At 42.4% G+C, this 17,669-nt stretch overlaps 9 protein-coding genes across 10 annotated transcripts; 5 read left to right on the plus strand and 4 right to left on the minus strand.

Annotated features, from left to right (window-relative positions):
* Window positions 1–25: 25 nt before the first annotated feature.
* LOC145710378 (uncharacterized) lies at window positions 26–993 on the minus strand. The gene is made up of 5 exons (XM_081788120.1): window positions 891–993; window positions 711–844; window positions 588–665; window positions 466–546; window positions 26–423 (listed from the first exon to the last, which is right to left on the minus strand). Exons 1-5 carry the CDS (start codon window positions 909–911, stop codon window positions 213–215), a joined length of 525 nt encoding a protein of 174 aa, XP_081644246.1. The 5' UTR covers window positions 912–993; the 3' UTR covers window positions 26–212.
* LOC145710360 (uncharacterized) lies at window positions 993–3,399 on the minus strand. Of its 2 annotated transcripts, XM_081788097.1 has the most exons (7): window positions 3,335–3,399; window positions 3,142–3,284; window positions 2,821–3,048; window positions 2,469–2,778; window positions 2,168–2,385; window positions 1,918–2,082; window positions 993–1,877 (listed from the first exon to the last, which is right to left on the minus strand). In XM_081788097.1, the coding sequence occupies exons 1-7, from the start codon at window positions 3,384–3,386 to the stop codon at window positions 1,041–1,043; spliced, it is 1,953 nt and encodes a 650-aa protein (XP_081644223.1). In that variant the 5' UTR covers window positions 3,387–3,399; the 3' UTR covers window positions 993–1,040. The 2 variants fall into 2 exon arrangements, with proteins under 2 accessions (XP_081644223.1, XP_081644224.1); XM_081788098.1 differs by lacking the exon at window positions 2,168–2,385 and having other exon boundaries at window positions 2,563–2,778.
* A 54-nt stretch (window positions 3,400–3,453) lies between these two features.
* LOC145710357 (aldehyde dehydrogenase family 16 member A1-like) lies at window positions 3,454–6,811 on the minus strand. Its single transcript, XM_081788094.1, is given in 9 exon segments — window positions 3,454–4,292; window positions 4,333–5,258; window positions 5,299–5,519; window positions 5,565–5,835; window positions 5,877–6,060; window positions 6,101–6,136; window positions 6,139–6,283; window positions 6,378–6,582; window positions 6,624–6,811. Coding segments are annotated over 9 exon segments (2,472 nt in total). The 5' UTR covers window positions 6,809–6,811; the 3' UTR covers window positions 3,454–3,993.
* Window positions 6,812–6,846: 35 nt separating this feature from the next.
* On the minus strand, window positions 6,847–8,356 carry LOC145707266 (short-chain specific acyl-CoA dehydrogenase, mitochondrial-like). The gene is made up of 5 exons (XM_081784764.1): window positions 8,266–8,356; window positions 7,956–8,221; window positions 7,644–7,914; window positions 7,212–7,604; window positions 6,847–7,171 (listed from the first exon to the last, which is right to left on the minus strand). Exons 1-5 carry the CDS (start codon window positions 8,323–8,325, stop codon window positions 6,953–6,955), a joined length of 1,209 nt encoding a protein of 402 aa, XP_081640890.1. The 5' UTR covers window positions 8,326–8,356; the 3' UTR covers window positions 6,847–6,952.
* LOC145707267 (transport and Golgi organization 2 homolog) lies at window positions 8,314–9,912 on the plus strand. Its single transcript, XM_081784765.1, has 4 exons — window positions 8,314–8,672; window positions 8,719–9,114; window positions 9,162–9,452; window positions 9,495–9,912. The coding sequence occupies exons 2-4, from the start codon at window positions 8,784–8,786 to the stop codon at window positions 9,638–9,640; spliced, it is 768 nt and encodes a 255-aa protein (XP_081640891.1). The 5' UTR covers window positions 8,314–8,672; window positions 8,719–8,783; the 3' UTR covers window positions 9,641–9,912.
* A 588-nt stretch (window positions 9,913–10,500) lies between these two features.
* LOC145707099 (ATP synthase peripheral stalk subunit b, mitochondrial-like) lies at window positions 10,501–11,875 on the plus strand. Its single transcript, XM_081784582.1, has 5 exons — window positions 10,501–10,661; window positions 10,828–11,047; window positions 11,094–11,256; window positions 11,301–11,467; window positions 11,517–11,875. The coding sequence occupies exons 1-5, from the start codon at window positions 10,555–10,557 to the stop codon at window positions 11,658–11,660; spliced, it is 801 nt and encodes a 266-aa protein (XP_081640708.1). The 5' UTR covers window positions 10,501–10,554; the 3' UTR covers window positions 11,661–11,875.
* Window positions 11,876–12,018: 143 nt separating this feature from the next.
* LOC145709150 (palmitoyl-protein thioesterase ABHD10, mitochondrial-like) lies at window positions 12,019–13,382 on the plus strand. The gene is made up of 5 exons (XM_081786832.1): window positions 12,019–12,587; window positions 12,632–12,735; window positions 12,818–13,078; window positions 13,140–13,168; window positions 13,216–13,382. Exons 1-5 carry the CDS (start codon window positions 12,480–12,482, stop codon window positions 13,380–13,382), a joined length of 669 nt encoding a protein of 222 aa, XP_081642958.1. The 5' UTR covers window positions 12,019–12,479.
* A 235-nt stretch (window positions 13,383–13,617) lies between these two features.
* Window positions 13,618–15,466, plus strand: LOC145706700 (uncharacterized). The gene is made up of 4 exons (XM_081784129.1): window positions 13,618–14,649; window positions 14,697–14,840; window positions 14,883–15,136; window positions 15,177–15,466. The coding sequence occupies exons 1-4, from the start codon at window positions 14,379–14,381 to the stop codon at window positions 15,372–15,374; spliced, it is 867 nt and encodes a 288-aa protein (XP_081640255.1). The 5' UTR covers window positions 13,618–14,378; the 3' UTR covers window positions 15,375–15,466.
* An 885-nt stretch (window positions 15,467–16,351) lies between these two features.
* On the plus strand, window positions 16,352–17,445 carry LOC145708301 (uncharacterized). Its single transcript, XM_081785958.1, has 3 exons — window positions 16,352–16,682; window positions 16,724–17,103; window positions 17,145–17,445. Exons 1-3 carry the CDS (start codon window positions 16,509–16,511, stop codon window positions 17,269–17,271), a joined length of 681 nt encoding a protein of 226 aa, XP_081642084.1. The 5' UTR covers window positions 16,352–16,508; the 3' UTR covers window positions 17,272–17,445.
* Window positions 17,446–17,669: the final 224 nt, after the last annotated feature.

Consider the following 17,669-nt stretch of genomic DNA (forward strand, 5'->3'; position numbering starts at 1 on the left):
AACGAATTAACTTTAGGTATTTTCAAGTGTAAAAAAATAAAAATTTGATTATAACAAAATAGATGTACAAGTGCACTTTGGGGTGATTAAAAAAATAATGAACAGAAATAAACTTGGAAGGCAAACAGTGTGAAAAATATAAATTGAGAGAATGGTTCTATGGGAATGAAAGGACAAAGTAGGAAGTAAGTTGCAAAATGGAAAAGTTGAGATCATTTGTCAAGTTTAAGGATTTCGCGTTTCATCGCGGCGCGGTCAAGCTCACTTCTCAGTGTTTCGAACTTGTCTTTGTGTCCCTGGAGCTTCATTTTGAGCTCCTGGTTTTCGACGCTGAGTTGAGAGTTCTTTTTCGTGAAGGACAAAGCTTCATCTTTTGCGGCATTCAGCTCGTCATGAAGCTGTCTTCGGGACGACGAAAAGTCTCTTGATAAGAGATTGAAATACAAAAAAAGGAATTTTTGTTACCTTGATTGCTTCTCGATTTTTATCTTTGATTGCTCGAGCTCGATTGTCACTTGTTGCGTTTTCGCTAAGAGTGCCTCATTGCTTTAATTCGAGTTAAAAGAGGGAATTTCTTTGCTTCAAACCTTTGTTGTAATCGTTCGATAAAGCCGGGAAGTTCATTGATAGGAACGTCAGATTCCTCCCGGCTCTTAGCGATCGCGCTTGAATAAAGATATTTAATCAGGAATAATTATTTTAAGGATTACCAACTGCGTCGTAACAAAATCTCTAACTTCGAAACATCTTGGCGCGATTGAAGCAGTTCTTTTTCAAATTGATCGCAATTATCCTTGACAGTTCGGTTCTTCGCAATGAGCGTCTCGTTCGCTCGTTTAGATTCCTGAAAAATTATGGCTTAAGATTAAAATCCTTATTCTCTGACATACTTCGAGCTCGATAACGGTCATTTTTAGCTTAGATTCAGCATCTCGGAGCCCATCGCGAGCAAGTTTAGCTTTATCGGTTTGATGTTTCACTTCGTCCGTAGCAGCTTTATAAGGATATTCATTGAAAATGATAAGACCATTACATTCGAATTAGGCAATCTTGACTTTTTTGAATTCCACTCCTTTAAGTTCCGCTCGCAGGGCTGTGTTCGCATCTTGGGCGTTTTTGACATCCTGAGCTGAGGCACTGGAAAGAGTGACAATTCGTTCATCCAAGAGTTTCTTGTCACGTGCGTGCTCTTCGCGAAGGCACTGAATTTGGCGTTGGTTCATTGCCTGATCGCTATTCAATCGTTCGTTCAAGTTCTCCAAATCGCGTTGAAGCATCTGGTTCTTTGCCTGCTCATGTGAGAGCTTTTCTTTCGTGGATTGAAGCTCGTCTTTGAGAGAGTTGCTTTCTTCGCGACTCTTTACGATCTCCCGCTCGAGTTGATGCTGCAGTTGCTGACTTGTCCTGTTTGTGTCCTCAACTCTCGATGCGTGTTCAGTGGTTTCACGCAGCTTTCTCTCCGCCGTGAAGAGTTGAGACGCAGTTTGGCTCTGATGTTCTTCTGATGTTACTAGTCGATTCTGAAGCGACGTAATTTCCGCTTCCATTTCGGAAATGCGAGCTTTTAAACATCGGTTCTCAGCGTCGTTCTTGATCGCTTGATTTTTAAAACGTTCAGCTTCTTTCTGGATCTCGACTGTTTTCGTTTCAAATGCTCCATTCCTCTCTCGGACGGAATCTAGTTCTGCCCGAATCGAAACCTCACGAAGTCTCGCCGCGTCTACTTTTTCTTTGAGCTCAGTCTCTGATTCGGCGGTGACGCTAAGCTTTTTCGAAGTGGTAACTAGCTCATCTCGAATGCGAGTATTCTCGTTCCCAAGTTGTTCTCGAATGAGTTCAGCTTGTTTTAGTTGTTGTGAGATGTTGTTTGATTGAGTCTGAGGACAATTAAGATTCCCTATAAAAGGATTTTACTACCTTTGCTGTGTCTAAATTTTCTGTCAGACGCTTTGTTTCTGCAAGAAGGTGCTCAGATTGAGTTCGGTGTTCTGCGACTTGTCGGCCCAACTGAGCAGTTACCCGTTCATTTTCGTTGTGCAGACGCTTATCCTCAACTTGTTCAAGACGCAATTTCTCGATTTCCTAAAAGAATTTCGCTGTAAAAGATAGCTGTTGAAATGAAAGTCATAAATGCAATTGCGCTTGCTCGATAATTGTAAAAGAAAACCTGAGACGGAAACAAATCTTCCCATTTGTGGACTTTTGCACCGAAGGCGTCGGTACCTCCGCTCAACCGCTCTGCGTGCCTTGTTCTATAACGTAAGTCTTGTGGTGAATTTTGAGGAGTTGGAATGTATTCATGTCTTGAATCCTCTGAATCCGAGGACTCGGTAACCGATAAGGTCAAATGTTGGTCGTAATAATCTCCTTCAACGCTGCTTATATCTAGATTTCTTTTAGTTAACTTTCATGCTTGCTTCTTGCGTGTAAATGCGTTAACTGTCAATAACTTGGGATGTTCTTGAGACCTGTGAATGAATCGTCAAATTGCTCCAATGTCTGACTGGTGTTAGCCTCTGTCGCGTACTCATCCTGTGCTATCCTTATTGGCCTCGGACTCACCTGAATCAAGCTCTGACAGTCCTTGCGAAGCTTGGCATTTTCCGCCTGAGTGTCTGACATTTCACGCTGTAGCTCGTAATTTCGTCCTGAAACAGTCTCTGCTCTCTCAGAGACAGCGCTAAGATGTTGTGTTAGAAACTGTTCACGATCTGATTTTTCTTTAAGCTTCTTTTCCATCGAGTTACGTTCCTCTTCCTCAGCTAGTTTTGCTTTTATCTAAAAGTCAGTTAATAATTTAATCCAGAAAGATTCAATTACCTGTGATTCAGCAAGCTTTTGTCGAAGATCTGCGATCTCCTTTGCTTGATTTTCTTTTTCGGAGCTTACTTCGAAAATCTTTGCATTGATGCGCTGGAGATTTGTTCGGATCGCATCTCCGTCAGATGGGAAACTTGTTGGAAAGTGCTCCTTATGGGTTGATGCAGTTCCCGGGTCGATCGCTGCTAGAGTTCGATTTACATCGTCACGTAGCCTGATCAATTCGCTCTTCACATGACTCGCTAGAGCACTTGCGTAAATCAATCAATATTTCATTGAGATCTCGTAGTGTATCTCAATTTGAGATTAGCGAACCACTGCCTTCTGGTCACTTTGAGGTGATACGCGGCTGTCTGAAATGATATTCTCTACCTGGCGCATTCGTGAACCCACAGACTCAATCTTATCAGCGACGTCGTCTATTCGATTTAGAACATCGCCGGAAAATCTCACTGTTCGTGGCACTAAAATAAATAATTTCTTGGTCTCGTTGTCGGGGTCAACTCCTTCGCACCTTCTGGTAGACGACGCCGATATTCAAAAGCAGAGCTCTCAGAGGAACTCATTCGAAGAGTCTTAAAGGCTTACATAGACGTTTTTGGGTTTAATTACTGTCATTGTAATACAATGACTGTATTAATACAAGACAATAGTGAACTGGTTGGTGTAAATATATTTTATGTTTCATTTTAGAAACTCACCCAGAAGAGAGCGTAAGTGAACTTGACAGGTCATGGGAACTGGGAGCGAAATAAAGCTAGCAACGATGATGCTAGAATTTAAATTAATTAAATAGATTATCTAGAAGAAAAATGACATGACAGGGAAAAGCGCACAATCGATTCGGAAATCGCTTGTTCAGGCGTTATCAATAGGTGCAAGCAACTGTTATTTGTAGCAGTCATACCCAGAGCTATTCGGTTGGCAATAAGAAGGTCTGATGCGAATTAAAATAGAAAATCTGCTTTTTGCGATGAAAGTGGCGCAGATAAAATATTCTCGAACACTGAGCGGTAAATCATGGAAAAGGTCTAATCAAGTGGATAATTGGAGCACCTAAATAGTAAATAAGTAATGATTGCAGAAAGCACACACTTTCAGAAGTGATAAAATCGGTAAATCTCGATTCTTTTTAAGAACATATTCGGAAGACTCCTGAACATGTGACGGAGGTTAGTTGGCGAATGTACTACCCATCGGGAGCCAGATGTTTTTGCACTGGGTGGAGTGGTAGAGGAACTCATGTCCTTGTCCCTGAGCGTTGTCGGCCCAGTCTCTGGTTCGACCGTAGTTAACCCATGTGCGCTTGATATTTTCGGCAGAAGTATGTTCGACGAACTTTGAACCCTCCAGAGATCCGAAATACCAGGCAGCTTGTACGTCTTGATGTTCAGCCAAGTGCTTCATCAAGTGATCGCGGCTACCAGTGAGGATATTTACCACGCCTCCAGGAAGGTCGGACGTTTCGAAAACTAGGGAAGGTTACGCTTATATGTTTGCAGGATAATCTACCTTGGTAAAAGTCCAAGGCGGAGAGGGGGAATTTCTCTGAAGGAACAACGACGACAGCATTAGATCGTACAATTGCTGGAGCGAAGAGAGAAACAAAGGATAAGAGAGGATTCTCATCTGGGCAAGCAATTGCAACAACTCCGACCGGTTCTCGAATGCAAACAGTTGCGCCGTAGAGGTTAGTTTCCTGAACGTTGCCTCCGAACTTATCAGCATAGGCGCCCCAGTAAAAGAGACGAGCAATAGCAAGATCAACCTCGCTTTCACAATCAGCTAGTTCTCGTCCAGTGGCCTCCTGGAGTTTAGCGGCGAACTCAGCTCGTCGTTGCTCAAGGTTCTCAGCCATGTAGTAGACTATCTGAGCTCGGTTATGAGCAGCACGCTTACCCCATCCAGGGGCAGCTTTTCGCGCAACTTCGACGGCGTTTCGAACATCCTTACGGTTTCCTTCTCCGACGTAAGCAATAATTTTACCTTCAGAAGAGGTAATAGGTCGGCAGTAGTTTCCGTCGGGTCGCTTTTGAGCACCGCCATAGAAGAACTTGTAAGTCTTGTCGATCGATGGAACACCTTGGATTAGTTTTGTTTGGCTTTGACCAGATCCAGGGACAGGTGCGATATCGCCGCCAAAGCTAGCGCCAAACTTTTTGAGATCAATCTCGGGAGACTCAACAGCGAGGCGGGGTTGCCAACTTGGCTTCGCATACTCGTAGAGACCTTCTTTGCCACCATCTCGACCAAAGCCAGACTCCTTGTAGCCACCAAAACCTGCAGCAGCATCAAACAGATTGTGTGAATTTACCCAAACAGCGCCAGCTTTGAGGCTAATTGCGACTTCAAGGGCCTTCGGAAGCGAATCTGACCAAACTGAGGAACCTAGACCGTAGTTCGTATTGTTTCCAAGGTTAATAGCTTCTTTAGAAGTCCTGAATTAAGGCTTAGACGAGAACTAAGGCAGCGAGTAACCTGAATGGCATGGCAACAGCGACAGGCCCAAAGATTTCTTCTTGGACTACACGAGCTGCAGTTGAAACGTTTGTAATGAGCGTTGGCTTCCAGTACAATCCATTAGAAGGAAGTTCAATGTCGGGCTGGAAGACCTCGCCTCCTTCTTCAAGGGCACTTTGGCAGTATTCGTCGATTGTTCTGTATTGAGAAGCATCGACAAGGGCAGCCATATCAACAGCCTAAACAAGAGTTGACCACAAAATAAAATATAATAAAATAAATACCTTGTCGAGGGAGTTCCCAACGCGGAAGTGGGATAGACGCTCCTTGATCTTGGCGATTGCCTTTTCATAAATAGTCTCTTGAATGAGGAGACGCGAACCGGCTGAGCAAACTTGGCCTTGGTTGAACCAAATCGCATCAACGATCCCTTCAATGGCGCTATCTAAGTCACAGTCGTCGAAAATGATGACAGGGCTTTTGCCTCCCAGTTCCAAGCTTAGCTTTTTCCCGGTTCCCGCGGTAACACGTCGGAGAATTTGGCCTATTCCAGTACTAAAATGAATTAAGAAGTATAAATACAGTTGATTAATTACCTTCCAGTGAACGCAACTTTGTCCACATCTGGGTGTTTAGCAAGAAGCGTTCCAAAGCTACCTTTACCAGTAACAACACTGAAGACACCTTTTGGAAGACCTGCCTCAGCGCAAATCTCAGCCAGGAGAAGGGCAGATAGTCTGGTGTAAGTTGCTGGCTTGAGAACAACAGTGTTTCCCATTGCTGAAAATCGTTGATCGGAGTTGGAATTTTTATACTCTACCTAGCGCAGGAGCGACCTTCCATGTAAGAAGCATGAGGGGAAGTTCCATGGAACGATAGCACCAACAACTCCAACGGGTTTCCAGCCATCCATTTCTTCTGGCATTAGCTGTGCCCAGCCCGCGTGGTGATAGAAGTGTCGTGCAACCAGGGGGATATCACAGTCTCGTGTCTCCCGAATCGGCTAAATTGGGGTTTATTTAATAATTTATTAAATATAATAATAATATATAATAATAATATCTATTTAATAGATATTGAACTGGTCTCAGATATACCTTTCCGTTGTCGAGAGCTTCTACGACTGCAATAAGTCGGGAATGCTTCTGAACAGCGCGTGCAATGGCATAGAGATGGCGAGCACGAACATGTGGTGCTAAGACAGCCCATTTAGTCTGTGCTTCTTTGGCAGCTGCAACAGCAATGTTCACATCATCTTCATTTCCCTGGATAGTGTCACACAAGACTTGCTCGTTCATCGGGCTAAATAAGGATATCCTCCAAACAAGTAAACCTCCTGACACCTTTTGGTTGTGTAGTAGTCACGGCCCTCAGGGTGATACCATTCGCCGTTGACAAAATGGCCAAGCTTTCTGTTGTGCGCATCGAGCCACTGCTGGGCCTGGGCATCGGACTCTGGCGCAGGTCCGTAACTCATGCTCTCGAAGATTTTGGCGACCTCAGACTGCTGTGGAGTCAACCCTGCCATTTTTAATCTAAAATTAAGCATACTAGTGCTTCAGCAGCTCGAATGAGAACAGTACTTTAGTACGCAAATTATATGGTACAGGAAAGAAGGGGAAAAGAGCTTATAAATAATTAATGATTTAAATCATTACTAAAGTCAAAGAAGTTATGCATATTCTTTACAGACGTTGCCTGCAATAACGAGTCGCTGAACTTCCGATGTGCCTTCGTAAATTTCTGTGATTCGTGCATCCCGATAATGTCTTTCTGCGGGCATATCTGAGACAAATCCCATTCCACCGAGAACTTGAATAGATTGGTGAGCAACCCAAGTAGCAGCTTCGGATGCTGCTAGTTTGGCCATGGCAGCGTGTTTTGTGTATGGCTAGAAAAGCGTAAATGGTGCGTTTCAAGGCGAACCATACCATTCCGTTGTCTTTAAGAGTCGCTGCTTTATAATTCAAGAGTCTAGCGGACTCGATCTTGACCTCCATATCAGCAATCTTCTGCTGAATAAGTTGATGCTTGGCGATGGGAACGTTGAAAGACTTTCGCTCAAGGGAGTACTTCACTGCGCAGTCCATGGCCGCTTGAGCGATGCCAATGGCCTGAGCGGCAATACCGATTCGACCACCATCAAGGGTATTCATAGCGATCTTGAAGCCAAAACCAGGCTCTCCGATCAAATTTTCTTCTGGAACGAAACAATCTTCGTAGATAAGGCACGCAGTGGAGCTTCCACGAATTCCAAGCTTATCTTCTTTCTTTCCGAGAGAGAAACCTTCTGCATCATTTGGAACAACAAAGCAGGATATACCCTTAGGCATTGAGCAAAGACATTCAACCTACATTCTTACCTTGTGTTTCAAAGACTTGTCCGTGGTCGCGAAAATGACGGAAGCATCGGCCTCATACGCGTTAGTGATCCACATTTTCGTGCCGTTGATTAAATACCCTCCATCGACTTTGGTAGCAGTAGTAGAGGCTGCACCAGCGTCAGAACCATTTCCTGGCTCGGAGAGACCAAAACAGCCGATCTTTCCAGTAGCCCAGTCGGAAACCCACTTCTCTTTTTGCGCATCGTTGCCCCAGTTGACAATGGGGGCGATGTACAGAGAGTTATGGGCGCTGAATCAAAGATTTTCAAATTCTAAAGAAAACCGCAAAACCTCATGATTACACCAGCTGAAGCACATCCTCGGGAAATCTCTTCACAAGAGACTGCATAAGCGAGAGCGGACATGCCAGCGCCTCCGAATTGCTCGGGCACGTTAATGCCCATCAGACCCATTTCAGTCATCTGTGCGATCTGGTCTTTGGGATACATATGCTTCTTGTCGACTTCGGCCGCAATCGGAGCTAGCTCATTATCAGCAAAAGTGCGGCACAAGTCGCGAATCATCTCAACGTCTTCGGGAAGACGATGGAAGGCCCTCTAAAACGAATTAAATAGCCAAGTTTCATACTGGCAAGACTCACCATCTGACTGAGTTTGAGTTGACGAGATCGTGCCACTGACAAAAGTCCTCGAGCGGCCATTCTTAGCGACGTCAGAGTAACTCTAAATATGATTTTGATAAGTTAACGCTAAATGCATTGAATCCGTTATATAATGTCAAGAGTCCAGAATAAGGTGACAGAGAATTTTCTCGTAGTGGAATTTGCCGTGTCCCTATTGGACGCAATTATAGCTCAGCCAACAAAAGCGCGGCGAATGCGCCCAAGCAGTCTTCATTGAAGACTCTTCAATCGAAATAGCCGCATTACTCTGTCTATTATTAATTTCCTATTAGAAATCACTGTAAAAACAAGCTGCGCATAATAAATTGAAAAAGTACTGTTCATCTAGCATGTGCTTGTCCTGCTTCGTCATAAATCCAAAAACGGTAAAACTTCTTCTAAGCCTACAGTAAATGACAAAGTTCGATTCAGAGTACTCACCAGTACAAGTTTATCCTCGGGAAAGGGTTATTCTTTATGAGCGAATCTATCAAATAATGGTTAACTTAACTCTAGAAAGATTCAACAGAGATGAGTTCTACGCGCGCGAGAATGCTCCTTTAGAATGGCACGATTCTCTTTTGGGCGGGTGGGACATGGCACCGGGAAGAGAGTACGGTAGCTGGCTCACCATGAGCCGCACAGGAAGAGTCGGAATCCTGACGAACGTGTTAGTCCCTCGACCTGACCCAAACGGACTGGCGAGAGGCAAACTTGTCACCGACTTTGCTTCCTCGTCCTTCTCCCCGGAAGACTACTTCCGCAGTTTACCACTGGACCAGTTCAATGAATTTAATTTGTCAGCAATTGACCTGCTTACCAAACATGGTAAAATTCAACTGTAATTCAAATTTGTTTCAAAAAAATAATTGCAGGCGCGTGGATATCCAGCAAAGACAGCAGAAAAACGATTTTGTCCGAAGACAAGAGATATGTGATGAGCAATGCTCGGCAGCTAAACTCGAAATGGCTGAAAGCTCAGAAGATCAAGACTAAATTCGACGCCGTCGATCTCGATCGTCCAAAAGACGAAATAATCGATGAAATGCTGACGCTTCTTCAAGATAGCGAGTCCTGCGGACAATGCCCACTCATCACGGAACAGTCCGAAGGCTTCGTTGAAAAAGCGATCGGTATGGAGCGATACAACTCCATCAAAATTACGGGTTCGGTAGGAAATTAGGGCGAAATAAAGAGTCAAGTTTTAGGAGATGAGCGATACGGTACGCGGACACACTCGGTAATAATCGTGGATAAAAAGAACCAGTGTACCTTCGTTGAACTCGATCGCAAGGCAAATGGACAGTGGCATCGTCGATGCGAAGAATTCGAGCTTGAATCTACACTTCGTTGAAGTAAATCTACTGTAATTATGGCCAGCTGAAACTGAAGAAAATTAAAGATTATGTCACCCGCTATTAAGAGTACTTTAAATATTCAATTGGGGGAGAATCGAAAATACAATTAGAGGAAACCGATCCGGATTAAAAGAATAATCCAGTCATTTTTTGAATAGATCTAGAATTAAACTTATACCTAGCACTGAGTTACCGTTTAAACTGGCGTCATACGATCGAGAAATTTAGTTAGGACTAAAAATAATAGCTAAAATTGCTAAAAAATACATTTGCATCATAAATTAAATTTCAACTTTAAGATACGTCGAATTTATCGCATTATAATCGTAAGAATGGTAATCTATAAATCTAGAAACAGGGTGTTTTTCGCGGTTGGAGACGGAGAGAGATGAATTCTGATTGGATGCGGATTGCGCGCGACACAGAACACCCTTCGGCCTACGAAAATGCGTCGCGAAAAAATTCTCGATCTTTGTCCTTTCGCGAAATTTCGGAAGATCAACCTATCAGAGAATTTCCGAAGACTCACTCCACTAATCGCTGTCTTTCTTTTTCTTTGAAAGTCAACGAATGCCGGTTTTTGGAGCTTCAAATCGACCAATCGCTCTTCCTCAATACTTAGCAAATAACCTCTTTTCAAACTAGAAGTCTGAGTTAAAATCTCAATTATACAATCTGTTTTTCTTCACTCATTTTGTATGTTATAAGTATTATTTAATAATGTGTATTATTACTTAATGATTTTAGGGTGTTCAGAAAGAATTTGTGTAAATTTAGAAGAAGAATTCAATTCGATTATTTTCTAGATCGATCTCAAAGATGTTTATTTTTTGGCGAGTTTCCGATCATTTTTCTGTTTCTTGTTCTGTTGGTGCCCGATTGCTGCAATTAACGGTTTACTTTGTTCAGGATGGTTCAGTCGAAGCTGGCACGACCCATGTTGGGTCTCCGAACTTTCGCCACCTCTGCGAAGGTCGCCCGAGCCGCTGTCCTCCCTCTGACCGAGTCTCCTTTCGCGTAAGTAGAATCACTTCCAAACTAATGCCTATATTTACGTCACCACTTCCATTATCGTCGTTTTCACTCCATCAATATCCGTGATCTTTTCTCTCAAAAGGAAGATTATGGAAAAAGTGTAAATGCCGAAATGACGTAAATTCTTCGAAACTGACTTTTTCTTCAGTCGACCCGAAGTCGTCGACATCGCCACTTACAAGTACCCCGGCGAGCCCAACTACCCCGGTATGGGTCCTAAAGCTATTCCCGAGCAGTGGGAGACCGACGAGCGAACCGTCCACTACATGATCCCCAAGACCTTCGTCGACAACCTCATTGCCCCCAAGATGGGCTCCACTGGTCTTTACACCCTTGGCTTCGGCTCCGTTTTGTACCTTCTCAGCCGAGTAAGTCTTTTTCCCCGCGACAATTGGAGTGATTGAGCTGCTTTAGGAAATCATCCCCATGCACGCCGAGACCGCCTCCTTCGTCTCTTTCATGATCGCCGTCACTTACTACAACATCCTCGTCGGTGACACCATCCGAGAGACTTTCGAGAAGGAGTACACTGCTGAGTACGACAAGTTCTACGCTTGCAAAGAGCACGACATCGCCGGTAAGTAAAGTAAATTTAGGCTTTTGAATAACTGATGATTTCAGCGTACACCGAGATTGTCTCCAAGTACAAGGATGCCCAGGAGCAGGCCCAGGGTCAGGCTATCTACAACGAGCAGAAGCTGACCAACTTGTCCCTCATGCTCGAGACCGAGTACCTCAACCGACAGAACGAGCTTGTTGACTCCGTGACCAAGAAGCTCAACTACCAGGTATGAAGAATTTCCTCTTTAATCTTCTCTATTAATTGTATTTGTTAAGGTTGCCGTCCAGAACGCTCTCGAAGATCAGGAAGCCCAGCATATGATCAACTGGATCGAAGACAAAGTCAACGAAGAGATCTCGAACTTGGACCAGGACGAGATGATCCGAGTTTGCGTCGCTAACCTCAAGAAGCAGGCTTAAACGACGAAGACGATCAGAAATAAAAAAAAACGAAAAAAATTCCTATTCATATTTCCTCCCCGTTTTCCCGTTCAAACATTATTTATTCAAGTGCACACGAGACAAGAAAAGATAATTCGAAATTCTGCTTGGTCTCGAGTGCGCGAAGCTCTCAATTGAGAGAACTTGCTCAAAACAACCAAAAATAAACAACAGACTTAGGAGACATGTTAAAAGTCGAAGGGAAAACTTAAAATCTCTGATTATTTCAGTATTTTGAGTCCCAGTATTGTTGATTTTGTGCACTTTTCCAAATAAAAATTCGACCCGGGAAATACTGTTTCTCCTCATCATTAAACAGAAAGGAGTAGATACGGAAAGAACACGTCTGACTCATTCGGCGATTGCATTTTAATGCCCCGGAAATATCGATAATGAGCTATTCATTAGATCATCTCAGTGCCCCGTAACGTTCTCTGTCGCCCGTGGAAATTCGATTACTCAAGTTGTAACCTTTGCAAATTGAAATTTGTTTGAACTGGCGATTGTCTGTGCCCCAGTCGCTGACCACGAAATTAACATGGCGGTTCACCGATCTGCAATCTGGTTGCAGCGATATGAACAATTAAGTGAGCAACAGGCAATTATTGAGGCTAATTAGGAGTAAAGGTGCCCAACATCCTCTCTTCTAATCTCCCGTAACCTAGGGCTTTCTAAAGTCAAGTTCTAATTCAACTCGTCTTTATTCTTAATTACTATATTCGATGGCCAACACGCTTGAAAGGAATTGGGCATACGAAGGCTGTTTACGACCTGAGGCACTATTCAAACATCTTAAGAATGAGCTCTCGGCAAATTCTAACGAAATTCGGAGTTATCGACGCTCTCCGAAATGGATCAGAGAAATCAGCGGCAATGCTCTGGGTACCGGGCTTTTTGGGTACAATGGTAAGGATCTTACCCAAAAAGCCGAAAACGATGAAAAATACTAGAACGGAGTCAAAGCGGAGGCGATTGAAAAATGGAATAGAAATGTGTTTTCTCAAACGCTCTGGCGTTTCAACTATTCTGGAATAGGGCATTCAACAGGTCCTTTGGGAAGGTCAAAAATAGAATTTATCGGTTCTTTTTCTTTAAAAAGTGTTACTTGGAAAATATTGTTTTCGATCTTGGAAGTAGACATTCGAGAACTGGATAGCAGATGCAAATGCCGTACTTGAAGAAGCTGCGCGTGAATGCGATCAGCCGGTTAATATTGTCGGTTCTTCGATGGGCGGACTCATTTCGCTCCATCTCGCGGCGCTTCAACCTGAGTTGGTGCGCTCTCTTTATCTCTGTGCTCCAGCAGTGCATTTCCTCAAGGATCGAATAGATTTAGTTGACCATAGTCCTGGTGAAAATATTCCGATTCCAGACGATTACCTTCACTCTTCCGGTCTAGTGATGGGTTATTTTTATGTCTTTTAATTTCATTACGCCAGAAAATAATGATCCATCGAAAGATCATATCCCAAAGACTTTTCTCAAAGGTTGATAAACTTTAAATAAGTCATTTCAAAGTTAGTATTAAAAATAGGAGTCGAAGGAAGTTGGCTAGAAGACATTGATCTGAATAATATCGAATCCATTCCCATGCATGTCCTGCATCCAGAACTCGACGATATTTGTCCATTAGCTGGATCAGAAAAACTGAAAGAGAAGACAGGCTGTACGCTGGAAATCTTACCAGGGGCGACTCACTAACGGATTTTCAAAGTTTTACTTTTACTACTTTAGTTTTTTTTTATTTTGCACGAACAACGAAGTGTATGTGTAAGTTTATTTGCGTACAAAATCCAATTCAGTCGATGTCGGATCCTGCAGCGTTGTCTTATTGGAAGAATTCGTTGACGAAGTTTATTTCCAGCGTTTGATATTTCAGTGTTTTTCAGAAAAATGCACAGCAAACATAATTAATAAGCATCCGCGCTAAGTGATCTCATTCATCAATGGAATGAAGTTTAGAAATGAATCGTGACGAATTCTATAAAGCGCTCGTGGCCGACTTTGTAGCACTCATTGGCGAGTCCGATGATGTTATTTCCAATACAGCAAATCTTTCCTCTCTCATATTCACGCGCCTCAGGGCTCAATATGGCAACGGATTCAAATATCTATCCTAATCTCCAGCTACTTCTAGTTTGCAATTTTATATTCGCTGTTTTTAATTCGCATCAGAGAGGATGCAACTAACTGGGCCGGTTTTTATTTCCGATCTTGCGAAGACCAGCTTAAACTTGGACCGTTTTGTGGAGAACCTGCCTGTCAATTGTTGCGATTTAACAAGGGTGTCTGTGGAGCAGCGGCGAGGGATAAAAAGACCTTGCTTGTTGAAGACGTTCATGAATTTCCAGGACACGTTGCGTGTGATGAGCGAAGCAATTCGGAGCTCGTTGTTCCAATTTTCTTTTCACCGAAGGGTAAAAGCCCCATCGTAATTGGGGTTTTAGGAAATGGTCAAGAAATTCTAACGTGTTAACCTATTTTAAAGCATCACAAAGACTGCTTAAAAAGACATGGACTCTCCTAAAATCGGAGGCTTCTCTGAGGTTGATCAGAAATACTGCGAGAAGCTGGTGAAGGTTCTCGAAGAACGATGTGATTTTCAAAGAATTCTTGACTATTACAATCTCAAAACCGATCCGCTCTAGATTATTAACGAAGTAAAAACTTGTTTTCACATAAACGCCTAGTATTAGAATGGATATAATTTGTGCCGGATTCCCTAAAACTGCGACTAAATCTTGCTCCGCAGCTCTCCGAGAAATAGGCTTCAATGTTGCTGATATGAGGGAGACATTCTTGCATCTTATGCCAGTCTTTGACAAGTATTTCAAAGGACAAGCAACAATAGAAGATGTGATCAGCGAGTATGAAAATATAAAATGCACTGTTAATCAAGATTGGCCTGGAAATATGCTCTGGGAGGAACTCTACAGGGCATCTCCCCATGCAAAAGTTATTCTGACAGGTTGGCAAAATCTCCATCGCCATAACTCTAATCCGGTTCAAATAAAGTACGAAAAAATGATAAAGAGTGGTTCGACAGCCTCATCAAGTTCATGATTGCGGAGCGTTCTGCCTGTGGCAATTTTCCCTGGTACTTTTTGAGCATGAAATTTCTCGACTGGGGGTTCTTGGGAAAAACTTTTCACTTATCTGGTTAGAATAAATGTAATGTAGCAATTTATCGGATAAACATAGATTGGATCGCACGAGAAAAAATGGAGCTTTACCTACCCGGAGTATTTTATTGGGAACGTAGTTGGACTTGGGAAACATCGATCGAAAATATCAAGAAAAATGAAAATGTCCTCCGCCAAGCTTACAGAAAACATATTGCTTATGTAAAAAGCGTGGTCCCAGCTGATCGTCTTCTAATTTGGGATTTATCAACTGGCTGGCAGCCTTTGTGTGATTTTCTCAAGGTCGAAGTCCCTCTCAGTCCAATTCCAAAGGTCGATAAATAAGCTAAATATTCTTCTCAGTGCATTTTAGGTCAACAAAACTGGGGACAATTATTTAATGGCAGAAATGGGGGATGTCTTCAAAGAAGTGCTGCCAGAGTTCGGAAGAAAAAAGAATTTTTTTTATGCATCAATAGCTATTCTTACTGCAGCAGCTGTATACCCACTCATAAGAAAAGCTGATCTTCTGTCGATGAACAATAGCTTGGCGGTCTTATTCCGGAAATAAAAATGACTTTTGATTGACATACTAATAAGATAAACGACGATATAAATTTCGAGTTTATCCATTATTTATTTTCCCTAATCTCTCCCGGTGCCTTATTATAATAAATGATATGATGACAATGCACCAGCCGATAATTAGTGCTCATGATCGGATTAGAGACGCTATTTTGAGAACACATTGCCAAAATTATATTCTCTTCGAAATACCGAAACCGATTCCTAAAAGAAACTGAGCAAACGCCGTTGGTATCTTCCTGTCGAAATTTTGCATGTTGACTTGATAAGAGACTCTGAAACTTGTATTACAAATCACTCAAAAACCTAGTTATTACTTTGTCATTTTGAAGGTTTGCTAAGGAAAAGAAATTAGTGTGTCTGATAACTTGGTGCTCCAAATGCGTGACAAATTCGAATAAATTTTTAAAGAAATTAAACACTTACCTGTTGGAGCGAGTTCTTTTCACTCAAGTGAACAAAACTGTCACATTTGCAGATCGAGTTACTGATATGTCCCGTGCACTATGGAATTGTTAAAAATATGGCATGTAATGCAGCCAACGTAGAGCCACTTCGTTTGTGTTTTTGCCGATTAGCATGCTTATAATGTCGGATTTCGCCGTCAATCCGGTGGCGCCCTTGGAAGCAAGGAACGGTGTTACTGCAGAGTTCAATAGAGAAATCATTCGCGTGACTATCAAGAGCGACGATGAAGTTTTTGCATTTCTTAGGAACTGGTTAATAGAAAACAAAGAGATTGGAATCATCGAAGAGTAGCGCTTCGTCTTTCGGGAATTCGCTTGATTTTTCTTTGCAATAAAAGTAGTAAGTAACCACTCAAAAGCACTTGGAAAAGCACAAGAAATCGTTGAGATTGATGGAGACTCCACGAACGCCGTAACCATGTTTCAAATTTTTGAAGAAAGTTATTTTATTTTATCGCAAAAGTTGATGATTGTTGATGATTTTCGAGAGATTTTCAAATGAGCAAAAAATAACTCGATGTGAAGACAAATTTGGAATTCCGTTGGAGAACATCGATGACTCGCGGAGCTCGTTGGACTCGCGCTTGCGCGTTGGCAGAAAACTTTCTGATAGCAATTCTGCTAACGAACGCCGTCAGGCCTTAATAAGAATCATGTTTAATGTTTTAAGCGGACGTAATAGAAACAACAAGTCATTTATTCGAGAGTTGTTCAATTATGGCTGCCACTGTTACCCGGGTGGTTCAAAGAACATCCTAAAAAGCGGAAGAGGAAAGCCGCTGGATACGATTGATGAGTATTGCCGACAGCACAAAATCTGCTACAAAGTATGCTTGCCTTGATCAAGGAGAGTTATGAAAGCTTTAAGTGTATCAATTCGATCTTTAACGATGGACAATGGAATGGTGAAGAGTCGCGTTGCAACCCGGCCGAGAGCTCATACAAAATGATCGCGAATATGTCAGCGTACACAGTTAAGTGTAGTGAGGACCAAAACCCATGCAGGAAAGCCATTTGCGAGTGCGACTTGCATTATGCTGAGCAAGTGACAAGTCTCGATTTCGAAGCAAATCATAACCCGGCTTATCTTCAAAGGAACGTATCAAAAAATATATTAAAATTATATCCTGGAAAATTGTTCAATACGGAAAAAAGAAACGGGTTCGATTACGATTCTAGCTGCATCAAACGTGGAAACTACCAAGGCGAACATCAATGCTGTGGAGATCGTAACAGCTTCCCTTATCCGTACGTGAATAATTTCTTTTGAGAGCTTCACACGTTTTCAGACAAATTATGACAAAGCAGAAGAGCGAGTGCTGTTCGACGGTGGCTTTCAACCCTAATCGCGAGGAATGCTGCTACGAAAACGTTGTTGCGAAAATAGGAAAATGCGATACTCAAGGCCCATACTAAATTACGGTAGTATTACTAATTACCGTCACTTGCGCGTGAATTCAGACTTATTTAGTCACGCTTCGAGCAATAAAACTGTACAGCATTTTGATGCGTCTTACGATAAGATGAGTTTCTATAATACATGTATATTTCATTTGTAAAGCCACTGCTTCCTTACCAAATCGTTTTTATTCTTGCCGTCGGAAATAAAATTTTTGAAATAACTGAAAACGTCACAATTTACAGAACTATTTTTAATTTCTCATATTGTACAGATTGACAGACTATTCGAAGATAATGCATCATAAGTTCATAACTCAATCGGAAGAACTCGTTCTCCAGGATTTTCTATAGAGTCAAATTCTCCCTCAGAGTCCCAGTCAAAGTCCAACTCGGATTCAAAGTCTGAGGCAAGA

This window comes from Oikopleura dioica, chromosome XSR (assembly GCF_907165135.1).
Source record: "Oikopleura dioica chromosome XSR, OKI2018_I68_1.0, whole genome shotgun sequence".
Lineage (NCBI taxonomy): Eukaryota > Metazoa > Chordata > Appendicularia > Copelata > Oikopleuridae > Oikopleura > Oikopleura dioica.